Source organism: Oncorhynchus masou, chromosome 28 (genome assembly GCF_036934945.1).
Source record: "Oncorhynchus masou masou isolate Uvic2021 chromosome 28, UVic_Omas_1.1, whole genome shotgun sequence".
NCBI lineage: Eukaryota > Metazoa > Chordata > Actinopteri > Salmoniformes > Salmonidae > Oncorhynchus > Oncorhynchus masou.
Genome location: NC_088239.1, coordinates 16,521,459 through 16,535,920, shown reverse-complemented (window position 1 = coordinate 16,535,920; position 14,462 = coordinate 16,521,459). Strand labels below are relative to the sequence as shown.

Below are 14,462 nucleotides of genomic sequence, written 5' to 3'. Positions count from 1 at the left end.
TGCACGGTTCGGTCTATCCAGTGCCACCTCCACACACCAGTCCTCCGGTGGCAGCTCCCCGCACCAGGCTTCCTGTGCGTGTCCTCGGCCCAGTACCACCAGTTCCAGTACCATGCATCAGGCCTACAGTGCGCCTCGCCTCTCCAGCGCTGCCGGAGCCTTTCTCCTCTCCTGCGCTGCCGGAGTCTCCCGCCTGTTCAGCGCAGCCAGAGCCTTCCTCCTCTACAGCGCTGCCGGAGCCTCCCGCCTGTTCAGCGCTGCCAGAGCCTTCCTCCTCTACAGCGCTGCTGGAGTCTCCTGCCTGTTCAGTGCAGCCAGAGCTGCCAGTCTGCATGGAGCAGCCAGAGCTGCCAGTCTGCATGGAGCAGCCACAGCTGCCAGTCTGCATGGAGCAGCCAGAGCTGCCAGTCTGCATGGAGCAGCCAGAGCTGTAAGTCTGCACGGAGCAGCCAGAGCTGTCAGTCTGCATGGAGCAGCCAGAGCTGCCAGTCTGCATGGAGCAGCCAGAGCTGCCAGTCTGCACGGAGCTGCCAGTCTGCAAGGAGCTGCCAGTCTGCAAGGAGCTGCCAGTCTGCAAGAAGCCGCCAGAGCTGTCAGTCTACATGGAGCAGCCAGAGCCGCCAGTCAGCATGGAGCAGCCATATCCGTCAGTCTGCCAGGATCCGCCAGTCAGCCAGACTCTTCCAGATCCGCCAGTCAGCCAGACTCTTCCAGATCCGCCAGTCAGCCCGACTCTTCCAGATCCGCCAGTCAGCCCGACTCTTCCAGATCCGCCAGTCAGCCAGACTCTTCCAGATCCGCCAGTCAGCCAGACTCTTCCAGATCCGCCAGTCAGCCAGACTCTTCCAGATCCGCCAGTCAACCAGACTCTTCCAGATCCGCCAGCAGGCCAGGATCTGCCGGATCCAACTACCTGCCTGAGCTTCCTCTCAGTGCTGGGCTTCCTCTCAGTGCTGGGCTTCCTCTCAGTGCTGGGCTTCCCCTCAGTGCTGAGCTGCCCCTCAGTCCTTAGCTACCCCTCAGTCCCGAGCTGCCCCTCAGTCCAGTGGGGTTCTGGGTGAGGACTACTAGGCCATGGTCGGCGGCGAGGGTGGACTATCCTAGGACGCGAGGGGGAGGAACTAAGACATTGATAGAGTGGGGTCCACGTCCCGCGCCGGAGCCGCCGCCATGGACAGACGCCCACCCGGACCCTCCCTATTGTTTTGATGTGCGTCCGGGAGTCCGCACCTTAGGGGGGGGTTTCTGTCACGCCCTGGTCGAAGTATATTATGTTTGTCTTCATTTATTTGGTCAGGCCAGGGTGTGACATGGGCTATTGCGGTGTGTTTTTGTCTTGGGGTTTTTGTGGGGTGTCTAGCATAGTCTATGGCTGCCTGAGGCGGTTCTCAATCAGAGTCAGGTGATTATCGTTGTCTCTGATTGGGAACCATATTTAGGCAGCCATATTCTTTGAGTATTTCGTGGGTGTTCCTGTCTCTGTGTTTGTCGTCACCAGATAGGCTGTATAGGTTTTCACGTTCCGTTTGTTGTTTTGTATATTTTAGTTATTTCATGTATAGTTAATTTTTCATTAAAGAACATGAGTAACCACCACGCTGCATTTTGGTCCGCTTCTCCTTCAACAGACGAACGCCGTTACAGCCGCTGCAATGTTGCAAATGCATTTTGTCACAAAATGGAGGTCTATCACTTGTTTAAACCAGCAGGTGGCTCTAGAGACTTAACATTCTGTACGTAGCCTGACAGTTCCAATCAAGTAAAAAAAATATATGTTAAAGTTATTTTCTACTCTAATTCATGTAGTTATTTCTTCATGCATCATTTGTTTGTGTAGCATATTATTATACATTTTATGCCATACATTCAACTGGGATTCTAGGCTTACACTCGGCACACATGTGAGTATTCATTTTGCCTAATTGTACTTCTTAATCACATGGTCATTAGTTCTTTATGCACACACTTAACTTTATAAGTAATGAATGTGTGTGGGTATGTGATGTATTTTCATTTTTTTAATCAATCTTTACAACAAAGTTATGTCCAGGCATTCACAGGTGATGCACTGTGAACCTTAAATGACATGGTAAAAGTCCTGGGTGGAAACTGTACTGCTCTCCATTCAAGTTCTAATCCACACTAAGTGCTTCTTCCACTCATTACTCAGTCTTTATATTTGCTTATGAAAGAAAGCTACTATTGTGGAAATTAATTAGTGTGTCAATAAAACAAACAGTCAGTAATTTTCATGAGTAACCTCACAATGTTGACAACTGAATTACAACAACACACGTACAATTCATGGACATCAATCAGTTTTCATGCCTGGTATGTTTGTGGGAAGGTGAGGAGAGAAACTCAATTTAAATGGACAGTTTATTTGATAATCATTTAAAACTTAAAGTTGTGTGACCTTTCAGTCGCAAAATGTTATGCTTGGAACAGATTTCAGAAGTGTGAGAACACGGTGAACAAAATCATGGTATAGTTCCTCTATTCACTGTATCACAGTATCAATACCAAGTCACCAAAACACTTAACCCGCAGTATTTGTGACAGTAAACCGTGTCTTCACATGTTGAAGGCATGATGGTACAATTCAGACCAATATCTGATCAAAACAGTCCACACTTGCCCTCACTGTACATTCATTCATCAATTAATCAAAAGAGGTATACAGCAGTGTAGTAGTTAGTAAAAACACTTTGTAAAAATGTTCCACAAGGTTGTATCATGCTGCAGAGGTAAGGACAGCTGTAGACCACGTGTACTGTAGAGAGTAGACCACAGCCAAGAGACACAAAAAAGCTTTTCTCCTCATCAACCTCCCCACCACCCATAAGTCAGGGAAAGGGATGTCTCTGAGGAGGACACCCATGCATCTCCTGCACAATAGCATCATCATCGTGCCTTAGGGGGATGGATAATGAGATTAGTTGCTGGGGCCAAGCCTGCATCAGTCCAAAGGGGTCAATCGCTGGATTATCACTGCTCTTGCTAAGGACTTAGACACCACTATCACGTACACAACATTTTGTAGTACTCGTTGACTTCTTCTACACCTGACTTTTCTTTTGGAGGGGGGATTATTAGGTGGAAGGTAAGAGTGGAAGACCTCATGTTTGCCTGTTTTGATGTTGCAAAGATTTGGAATAAGAATTATGGTGCATGACTTTGTAGCCTGCATGGCCATGGGATTCTGACTGTCCCAGGTGCAGAGTGTTGAATGAGGGGTCTGGCTGGGAAGTGAGTGCAGGGGTGACCGGCGAACTGAAGGACGGGTGGGCTTTGTGCTCGCATGCTGTGACAGGGTCTGCAGCTCTCGACCAGCAGCCCTCATGCCACTCATCAACAACAAAGTGGGTGACGATGGCACTACCAGTTCACCAAAGACTCTGGAAGAGGGGAAGGTTCTTATCGACTCACTCATAAAGGTGAGATGCTCAGGTTGGCAGTTATGGTTTTGTCAAGTTATGGTTTTATCTACAAAGTACCCGTTCAAATAATCTGTCCTCCATTCTTTTCACAAAGGGGTTAGTCAGTCCACTTATCTTGTGATTAAATGAGGATGATAGACTAAGACTTCTGGAAAAGTTCATGTGTAACAAAGCTTTAATGTATGTACTATCATTTGAATGATTTGGTCTGTTGAGCGCATATTTATTGAGAGATCTCGATATCTTAGCCTGCTATGTATATAGTGTATATATATCCAATATTTTATTGCAGATAGTTCTTAAATATGCAGAAATATATTCTCCTAAACTGTTACTTGTACTGTATCTGCTTTAGGTTAATTCGTCAGAGGTGAAAATGATTAAAATTCAATTCTAGTTCTGTTAAATTGAAATTGAAAGACTGAATATGCCAAATGATTTACTGTAATATTCCAAATGAACACTGAGCATATGGTAAATAAATATGCATTATGTGAGTATTCCATATTAGTCTGTATCAATATAATAAGGTATTAATGCAATCCCTGTATCACATAACACCCTGAGTTCACTGAGCACAGATTATTGTCATCCTAACGTGGCTATGTTAAGAGCTGAAACCAGGCCAATGAGTTCTAAATACACTTAAGATTTTCCATCCATAGGGCATAGGACATCTTACCTTTCTCATAATAACTGAACATATTACATTCTTAAACTATTTATTTTTTTCCAGAAAGGTCTAATTTATAGGATGAAATAAACATTAAATAATCTGCAAGTTCTCATTTGATCTATTTTACTATAAATACAAGGAATCCTAGTTACTGATCCTCCCATGCACTACTTCCTTACAAAGCTGCTGTTATGGTAGACCTACTAATGTACTGAACCATTAGGCCATATTTACAGTGAAAGTGCTTTTTTACCCAAAGGGTAAAAGCACATGTTTTTTTTGTCTTGGTCATAGATTGTAGTAAGTGCCTGACATCCTTACACAAGAAGTACAATAGGACAGCCAGGATGGCACTGTGACTACAAAAATTTATCAACATGTCAACTTACATCAACTTGTGAGCTCGAGGATTCGAACTTGCAACCTTTCGGTTACTAGTCCAACACTCTAACCACTGGGCTACCCTGCCGCCCATTAATAGCTCAAGATAGGATTTTAATAGGACTGACTGGGTCTGTTATTGGCAGAGAGGTTTGGAACATGCTTTCTGTCTAGTGGGCACACACTGGTTGAAAGGTTGCTTCCACATAATTTCAATGAAACTATGTTGAGCCAGCGTGGAATAGACGTTGAATTGATGTCTGTGTCCAGTGGGTATTAACTATTCAACGCATAGTGATGTCACCATGGAAGGTTCAAAGCTCCATCCCACCAAAACAGGCTGAAATTTCAGGCGGCCTATTCAAACAGCTCTTACACTAAAAGGGCATTATCATCATTTTCACAATTTCACAGTATTATTCCAACCTAATAGTGTGGCAATATATATAAAACAATTGGAAAATCACGTTTCTGACTGCACTGGGCCTTTAAGTCAGTGCATTCGGAAAGTATTCAGACCCCTTCCCTTTTTCCACATTTTGCTATGTTACAGCCTTATTCTAAAATTGATTAAATAGTTGTTGTTTTTTATATCAATCCACACATATACCCCATAATGACAAAGCGAAAACAACTTTTTAGATTTTTTTGCAAATGTATTAAAAATTAAAAACAGAAATACCTTATTTACAAAAGGATTCAGACCCTTTGCTATGAGACTCGAAATTGAGCTCAGGTGCATCCTGTTTCCATTGATCATCCTTGAGATGTTTGTACAACTTGATTGGAGTCCACCTATGGTAAATTCAATTGATTGAACATTATATGGAAAGGCACACACCTGTCTATATAAGGTCCCACAGTGCATATAAGGTCCCACAATGACAGTGCATTGAAGAAGTTTGGAACCACCAAGACTCTTCATAGAGCTAGAGTTTGCCAAAAGGCACATAAAGGACTCTCAGACCATGATAAAACAAGATTCTCTGGTCTGAGGAAACTAAAATTGAACATTTTGGCCTTAATGCCAAGCGTCATGTCTGGAGGAAACCTGGCACCATTCCTACGGTGACACATGGTGTTGGCAGCATCATGCTGTGGGGATTTTTTTTCAGCGGCAGGGACTGGGAGACTAGTCAGGATCGAGGGAAAGATGAACGGAGCAAAGTACAGAGAGATCCTTGATGAAAAGCTGCTCCAGAGTGCTCAGGACCTGAGACTGGGGCGAAGGTTCACCTTCCAACAGGACAACGACCCTAAGCACACAGCCAAGACAACGCAGAAGTGGCTTCGGGACAAGTTTTTCAATGTCCTTGAGTGGTCCAGCCAGAGCTTGCACTTGAACCCTGTGCGACGCACCCCATCCAATCTTACAGAGCTTGAGGGGATCTGCAGAGAATAATGGGAGAAACTCCCCAAATACAAGTGTGCCAAGCTTGTAGAGTCATACCCAAAAAGACTTGAAGCTGTTGAAGCCAAAGGTGCTTCAACAAAGTACTTAGTAAAGGGGCTGAATACTTATGTAAATGTGATATTTCAGTTTTTTATTTTGAATACATTTGCAAAAATATCTAAAAACCTGGTTTTGTTTTGTCATTATGGGGTGTTGTGTGTAGATTAATGAGGGAAAAAAACTATTTAATACATTTTAAAATAAGACTGTAACGTAACAAAATGTGGAAAAGTCAAGGGATCTGAATATTTCCGAATGCATCGTAGCATATCATAATGAAAATATCAAGATATTAATACTGATAATGAATATGACAGTGTGTGATTGAAGAGTGGATACTGTGTCAGAAATGCACAGTGTAGTAGTAGGTTGACCTTTGCTGCACACCTGCAACTCTCCCATGCACTCACTCACTGCCTGTAATATCTCCAATCTGGCTCTACCTTACAGATTCCTATGATGACTAGAAAAGCCCCTATACAAGGTCCTTAGGCTTATCCAAAAATAGATCTATGGCAATCAGATTATTAGTCATAGTTGTCATGTAAACCAATCTGTCAGGCTAAGCTCTGAATGCTTATTAATAACCACTCGCATGATTCAAATCAATGAAAATGTCATACTTTGTTGAAATTTGTCTAACCTGGTGTCTGACTCAGAGCTAGTTAGGGGATTCTGATTTTCAGAGAGACATTAGGTAACTAATAATAATAATTACTTTCTAAGTACCATCGCACCCAAGCAGGCTTTGGTTATCATAAATAGTAGAGCCATTGCACCTCCTGATGGGCAAAAGGGAAATGACAGTATTCATAGAAAGTAGCTTGGCCACGAGCTACATTCCTTTCACAGGTTTGAGAGAGAATAGTTGCTGAACCAATGATTGTTGTTGACATAGTCCTCTCAAATATGCCAAATTACTGGAACTTTGTGTGGAGGACCACAACCAATTAAACACCAAGTTCCAGGCATTAAAGGTGCTAGTACAGACATGACAGTATACAGTCAAATGACTTTATTTGTTTAAAGTCGCAGTTCAGAATGTGTGATTTAGCTCAATGGCAGCCCAGCTTCTAAAGCTGAGGGATGAGGTTGGAGAAATGTATGTGGCATGGCCTCATCTAAAGGAGGGAGAGGGAGTGGGAGTGATTTTGAATTATCAAATAAAAATTGAAGTGAATTGTTTACCAGTATTTAATAGTCATTTCTGCTACATACCTATGCCGATCTTAAGCATCATGTCCGTCAGACAACTTATATGTGACACAGTATTAGAATAAGGCAACAAAAAAAAGTGCATCTTGTTTCTGGTTTTAAACTGAAACCCTCATACGTTTTTACACAATCGACCACTGTCTTTTATAATCTCACCCACACCACAAAATTACGCAGTTTGTAAATACATACATTTAACCTAAGACCATTTGCAGACCAGTGGTGTTTACAAAACACGGCACATTTTTCATGAAGGACTATTGCTTGTCTCCTGACCTACAGACACAATGGATTTAGACGATATTGTGTTTATATCCTTGACGACAGATTTTGGTATATGTATCTGTTGCAAGGGGTAACATTTTCATGTATTTAAAATTGTCAAATCAAATCAAATCAGCAGATCTAAGCAAAGACAACAATTCACCACCATTGTGTCTCTCTATCTCCTACAGTCCTACAATTGTTTCCAGCACACATCATCTATTCTCACAGATTTAGACAATACAATACAAATGCTGTATATTGTGTCTAATCAGTCAACCCTTAGTAATTGTATGAAAATGATATTACGGTATGAATTGTTTCGTTTTTACTTGAGTGATCTGTACATAATATTTTTCCCCTATTGGCCAACAGGTGGTGGCATGTTACCGCCACCTGGCCTCGTGTGTGGGTGGGTGCACGGACAGCTTGCACCTGCGTGACGAGCTGCGGCTAACGCGGGAGAAGGCCCAGAAGTTAGCGGTGGCCAGCCGTCACCACCTCACGGCACGGCTACGGGATAAGACACTGCCCCAGGGGGAGAGACAGGAGATGGAACTGCTCTGGGTGGCCTTCACCTCCAGTCTGGAACTCCTCCACGCAGACATGTGCAAAGTCTTCAACATGGGTTCCAACTTCTCCCTGATCAATAACAACACCTTAGTGCAGACTGGCATACAAGGTTAGCAAGTGCCACACTCAGATGGGCAATTTGTCATATTGTTTCCACACAAAACCTATCCTAAACTGCAGTTAATAAAAACCCACCGGCCACTCTTTAGCTCTATAGCAGGGTTATTCAAATCTTAACCTACGGCGGTCCGAAGTACTGCTGGTTTTCTGTTCTACCTGATCATTACTTGCACCCACCTATTGTCTCAGGTATACATCAGTCCCTGATTAGAGAGGAATAATGAAAAAAAAGCATCCGTATAGTCTACACCCATACAGTCTACATCCATATAGTCTAGATCACAGTCTGGGCATCCACAAGCTGATGTAACCTTATTAACATTCGTGGCTAGCTCTTCTTCTCACATGTCTCTTCTCCCACTTTCCAGGGGAAACCAGTGAGGTGACAGCACGGGCCCTCAGCTTGGCAGACCTGACCCGTGCCGAGGACCAGGTTCCTGCCAGCCTGGAGGATCTGGAGCAGAGCCAGCTGGAGGAGGAGATTGCCCGTGTGGATGTCATGCTGGAGGACATGGAGGAGAAGGTCAACGTCCTGCGCTGGATGGTAGATGCCCGCGGGCCCCAGTACGCCGAACCGGCCAGCACGGACAGCGCCTCATTGGGCCTCTTGTCCACGGACGAGGAGGCAGGTCCCCAAAGCCAGCAGTGCTGCGAGCGCAGCCAGATTTTCATGGTGCTGGTGCTGTGCAGCGTGGCAGTGGTGATGGCCGTGCTGTCCGTCTGCGTGGTCTATCTATCATGATGAGGCTTGTCACCAGTGGATTTCACCCAGGTTTTGTTGAGCCGCTAAAAGCAGTAGGACCTTATGTTGCCATAAATTCCATCCTCATGTCAATTGATATCCGAAAATATGGTTGTTGGAAGAAACTGGTGTTGTTGAAAGGGCGGGGTACTTTACATATTTCTTTATTTGAATAAAGAGCCCCATTTAGAATGAATACACTCCAGGTGACACAGTTTGACGCTCCCATTTCTGTTAGAAAGTCAATATAAAACACATTCAAAAAGAGTTAGATGCCCTGTGCAATGTAGTTTAGCTAATGTTAATGTATTGTAGTGGAATGAAATTGAACCATTTATGCTCTTTACTAATGTATGCTGACTACTGTATATGACAGTAAGGTTAATGAATTTTTATTGAAATGCATTGAACATAATCTGTTTACACAATTTGACAGTGGTTGACAAAGTACACCCACCACATTTAGGTCCATGTTGTCATTAACACTGAAGGTGTTTGTGCTGCCAGATTACAATGAAGATCTTTGCACATGAGGTCGCAGTTGCAAATGAGAACTTGTTCTCAACTAGCCTACCTGGTTAAATAAAGGTGAAAAAGTGCAATGTGTGGGAGCATATCAGTTTGCTGACCTGTTGTGAATATTACATTCTAATGAAGAATTTCATGTGAATATTCTCAATATTGTGGCTTCCATGTCACTTCAACCAATATGTTAGCTTACTGCATTACTGATATTGTATCCAGGCTTTTGCAATACAGTACTTATTGCAGGAATATGTGTAGTACTTGTGGAGTATTCTGTTTATATTCTGTCTTCAGAGTCCTCCGTAACCCAAATACCATAAACCTGACCCGGGTCTGGAAAGGGTTCTACAATAAATCAAATGGAACATGTGTTGCTGTGTCCCCAGCTTCAGATTCAGGCTAGCAGTTGTGCCAGCAATGCAAGCAAACAGGGAGACTTTTCCACTCAAGGCAGATGAAAAATACAAACGTTGTAAGTGACATACAGTAGCTGAGAATGTGTTTCCTAAACACAGTGGACGGCCTGTGCACAATTTCATATATTACCAAGGATACACAGGGCCGGACTACCACATTTGAGGCACAGAGGCGCTGACCTGAATTTTTGTGTTGACATACTTTTTCAGTTTTATAGCTAATGCTAGTGTAGATATTTTGTCAAGATAAAATGTTGTAGTTTTAAAGTTAATTTCCTGCAATTATATGCTATTTGCTATGGGTCAGAGATAAAAATGTGCTGTTTTATAGCTCATCTAATGCTATTGTTCACATTTTGCCATGAGGCTGAGAGAAAATGTTGCTGGTTTAAAGCTAATTTCCTGCTATTCTACACATTTTGCCAAGAGACTGAGAGAAAATGTTGCAGTTTTTAAGATAATTTCCTGCTATTCTACACATTTTGCTATCATATGCTATCTGGGGGGCCCCCGACCTCCAGGTGGTCCCCATCCCTGTTCGGTAATCCGGCCCTGAGGATACAGGTCAAGGTATTAACTAATGTCTCTTAATTCCATATTACAAAAGTAAAACCAAAGGTTTGTGTAGCTTCTGTATTAAATGGTAATCTGCTAAATTTGTCAACACCCAAGCTGTGATGTAAAAACTGTGAATACCATATTATATTTCATTAACAGAGCATTACAACTTTTAATGAACTGCAGGTGTATAGTAATAGCTTATGTAATAAATAATATGTACATGTTTATTCATACCCATCAACTGTTATTAGTAAACTCAGCAAAAAAAGAAACGTCCTCTCACTGTCAACTGCGTTTATTTTCAGCAAACTTAATTAACATGTGTAAATATTTGTACGAACTTAACAAGATTCAACTACTGAGACATCAATAACTGAACAAGTTCCACAGACATATGACTAACAGAAATGGAATAATGTGTCCCTGAACAAAGAGGGGGTCAAAATGAAAAGTAACAGTCAGTATCTGGTGTGGCCACCAGCTGCATTAAGTACTGCAGTGCATCTCCTCCTCATGGACTGCACCAGATTTGACAGTTTTTGCTGTGAGATGTTACCCCACTCTTCCACCAAGGCACCTGCCTTACAACAGGCCTACAAGCCCTCAGTCCAGCCACTCTCAGCCTATTGCGGACAGTCTGAGCACTGACGCAGGGATTGTGCATTCCTGGTGTAACTTGGGCAGTTGTGGTTGCCATCCTGTACCTGTCCCGCAGGTGTGATGTTCGGCTGTACCGATCAGGTGCAGGTGTTGTTACACGTGGTCTGCCACTGCGAGGATGATCAGCTGTCCGTCCTGTTTCCTGTAGAGCTGTCTTAGGTGTCTCACAGTACGGACATTGCAATGAAATGCCCTGGCCACATCTGCATCTCCTTGCAGCATGCCTAAGGCACGTTCATGCAGATGAGCAGGGGCCCTGGGCATCTTTCATTTGGTGTTTTTCAGAGTCAGCAGAAAGGCCTCTTTAGTGTCCTACGTTTTCATAACTGTGACCTTAATTGCCTACCGTCTGTAAGCTGTTAGTGTCTTAACGACTGTTGCACGGGTGCATGTTCATTAATTGTTTATGGTTCATTGAACAAGCATGGGAAACAGTGTTTAAACCCTTTACAATGAAGAAGTTATTTGGATTTTTACAAATTATCTTTGAAAGAGTTAATCCGGAAAAAGGGACATTTCTTTTTTTGCTGAGTTTATTAGTGGTGAGTAATTTATACATGTTCTGTGGCAATAATAGCTCAACATTACTTTCCTATCAGTTTCCTCAGTCTTGATCACACGTGCATTTTGCACTGACTAGACTATTGACCCTTCAGGGACATTAGACATTAAAGAAATGCAGCATACTGTAAATACTGTATACAACAGCATGGTCAAATCTACTCAAAGACCACTCTGCAATAGAATTTCTAATAAAAATCCAAAGAAAATGCAAATACCATTTATTGATTGTTGACTCAATTGGCCTACAAGAACAGCTGTTTCCATCCTGATCTTTTGTTATCGTTCTGCTTTGGTCATCAATCCCAGAGAGAAGAAAAGTCAGGGGTTCTGCTCTGAGGAGGTGCCTGTCCATCCTGTACCAATATGTCCAGTCCCGCTGTAAATTGAATATAACTTTTAAGGCTTAATGAAGCATTTATAACCCCTATATGGCCTGCTTTAGAAATCATACATAAGGCACCACTCATTCTTGCCAGTCACACCACACCTCAAAATAATTATTTTTATATGAGTAAAATAAGATATGCAACATCCATATGCATTTGTATCGAGATGGCTATGCATATTCATGGCATGTGGCTAGTAGCATAGCATCTCGCTCCATTGAATACATGCGGTCGGCCTAAAACCCTCATCAAATATATATATTTTTTTACAATAACTAGATGTATTCACCAATCCAAAGAAAGAATAGGCGGGAGCTAGACAGCCTGCCGTGCCTCTTTGTGGATAACGACTCCCATTGTTAGGGCAGAGATACGTACCTTGTCAGTATATCCATAATCTCTGACTAAAGTGAAAGTGAAGTAAACTGAAAGGACAGGTTTGACAATGTCATTGAATCAAAGACTTGCATTTCACTCGCAGTTGAACAAATGTACTTTAAAATGAGTATTTTGTGTTTATTTTATTTTACTTTTATTGTACTAGGTAAATTGACTGAGAACACATTCTCATTTACAGCAAAGACCTGGGGAATAGTTGCAGGGCAGAGGAGGGGGGGGGGATCAATGAGCCAATTGGAAGAGTATTGGCATACTACTGGTAGTCGGTGTTGTTTAATATGAGGGAGGACGATTATATTATTTGTTAGCATGGCCTTGTTTCTACTACTGCATGACTGTCATTCATATTCCATTCACCCAGTTCAATGTAACATCGATAGGTTTAGGCTACTACATGATACTCAAATTATCCCTATACCCATCATGAGGTTGCTACAACCTAGCCTATAAATCAAAGTTTACAACGTAGGTGCACACAGGTCGAGATAAATATTTGAAGTGACAGACGTTGACACATGGACAGAAAGTGACACATTCAATACCCGCCTTGCACGCTCTTGCCTGCATCTAGCTGATATAAGGCGTAATCATTAGTCCAACAGTTGCAAATGAGAACTTCTATTGGACAAATTCAGGTAGGTTAATCAAGGTTTCGTAACGTTTGCAACAGAATCGGCATAATGAATACACCCCTGATCACACGTAAATAGTTCACTTTCATAGCCATATACAAACAGCTCGTTGTATTCCTTCTCGCATCTACATTTTGTTATCCTCTCACCTTTTTCCTTCGCTTGTGGACTTCAACGCAGAACACATCAGCTGTCTGTGACCAGGCAAAAAAAACTTTCCAAGCCAAACCTTCATATAATAAATGCTACACACAGCCTACATCGTTGTCACCATATTAGATAAAGTAACATTGTCATCAACAAAGCTAATAGAACTGACGCGTTAGTTAACCCGCTACAATCATGCAGTACAGTGTACAGTCAGTAAGCAATTTAGAAGTTACACCGTCAGGCCCCGGTGACAATAAATTAGTAGATCCCAAAGCTTACCTTGACTTGGAAGAGTTCCTGTGTTTGATAGTCATAGGCAGGTGTGAGCCGGGTGTTTGAGCCGAGTGTTTGAGTTGGCTATACTAGCTGACTGGATTTGGTAAGTAAGTGAAAGTGAAAATAAATGACGAAATATAGCTAGCGATCTCTCTCTCTCTCTCGCTCTTGCTCCTCCTTCAAGAATGCAATAATTTGTTCAAAACTGTTCAACTGTTGTCTTTCTATCTCTTTGAGTCAACTACTCACCACATTTTATGCACTGCAGTGCTAGCTAGCTTATGCTTTCAGTGCTATATTCATTCCACAGGAGGCTGCTGAGGGGAGAACGGCTCATAATAATGGCCGGAACTGAGCAAATGGAATGGCATCAAACACCTGCAAACTGTGTGATGCATTTGATACCATTCCACCTATTCCACTCCAGTCATTACCACAAGCCCGTTCTCCCCAATTAAGGTGCCACCAACCTCCTGTTATTCTTTCTCTGATCCTTTGATTGGGTGGACAACATGTCAGTTCATGCTGCAAGAGCTCCGATAGGTTGGAAGATGTCCTCCGAAAGTTGTCATAATTACTGTGTAAGTCTATGGAAGGGGGTGAAAACCATGAGCCTCTTATGTTTGTATTGAAGTTAATGTACCCAGAGGAGGACGGAAGCTAGCTGTCCTCCGGCTAAACCATGGTGCTACCCCACAGAGTGCTGTTGAGGCTACTGTATACCTTCATTGCAAAACAATGTTTTTAATAAATGATTTGATAACGTGAATATATTTTGTATAGTTTTATCTAAAAAAGGATTACTTTATAAATGTTTCTCTATTTTTATTTTTATGAAATTCACTGAGGAGGATGGTCCTCCCCTTCCTCCTCTGAGGAGCATCTACTGGGGAGGACAGATAAAGTTTCACTACAGTTGTGGTCCAATGCTCCAACCTCCTAACATTTCCTTTCTGAAGATAACTTTGACAATCTGCATCAGCTCATGCTGTCAACAATGTAACACTGATTCTGGCTCTTGCAGTCTTT

At 42.5% G+C, this 14,462-nt stretch overlaps 1 protein-coding gene and 1 long non-coding RNA gene across 2 annotated transcripts; one reads left to right on the top strand and one right to left on the bottom strand.

The window, feature by feature from the left end:
- The first annotated feature begins 3,341 nt into the window (after nt 1-3,341).
- rgs9bp (regulator of G protein signaling 9 binding protein) lies at nt 3,342-8,864 on the top strand. Its single transcript, XM_064941423.1, has 3 exons — nt 3,342-3,437; nt 7,805-8,111; nt 8,491-8,864. Exons 1-3 carry the CDS (start codon nt 3,342-3,344, stop codon nt 8,862-8,864), a joined length of 777 nt encoding a protein of 258 aa, XP_064797495.1.
- Nucleotides 6,991-13,731, bottom strand: LOC135517277 (uncharacterized). The gene is made up of 3 exons (XR_010452019.1): nt 13,437-13,731; nt 11,806-11,966; nt 6,991-9,095 (listed from the first exon to the last, which is right to left on the bottom strand). It is a non-coding gene; the product is annotated as an uncharacterized LOC135517277 (long non-coding RNA).
- Between the last annotated feature and the right edge of the window lie 731 nt (nt 13,732-14,462).

Coding starts and splice junctions, on each gene's coding strand:
- rgs9bp (XM_064941423.1), top strand. CDS start 3,342: ATGCCACTCATCAACAACAAAGTGGGTGACGATGGCACTACCAGTTCA. Junction 3,438..7,804: donor TTATCGACTCACTCATAAAG/GTGAGATGCTCA, acceptor ATTGGCCAACAG/GTGGTGGCATGTTACCGCCA. Junction 8,112..8,490: donor AGTGCAGACTGGCATACAAG/GTTAGCAAGTGC, acceptor CCCACTTTCCAG/GGGAAACCAGTGAGGTGACA.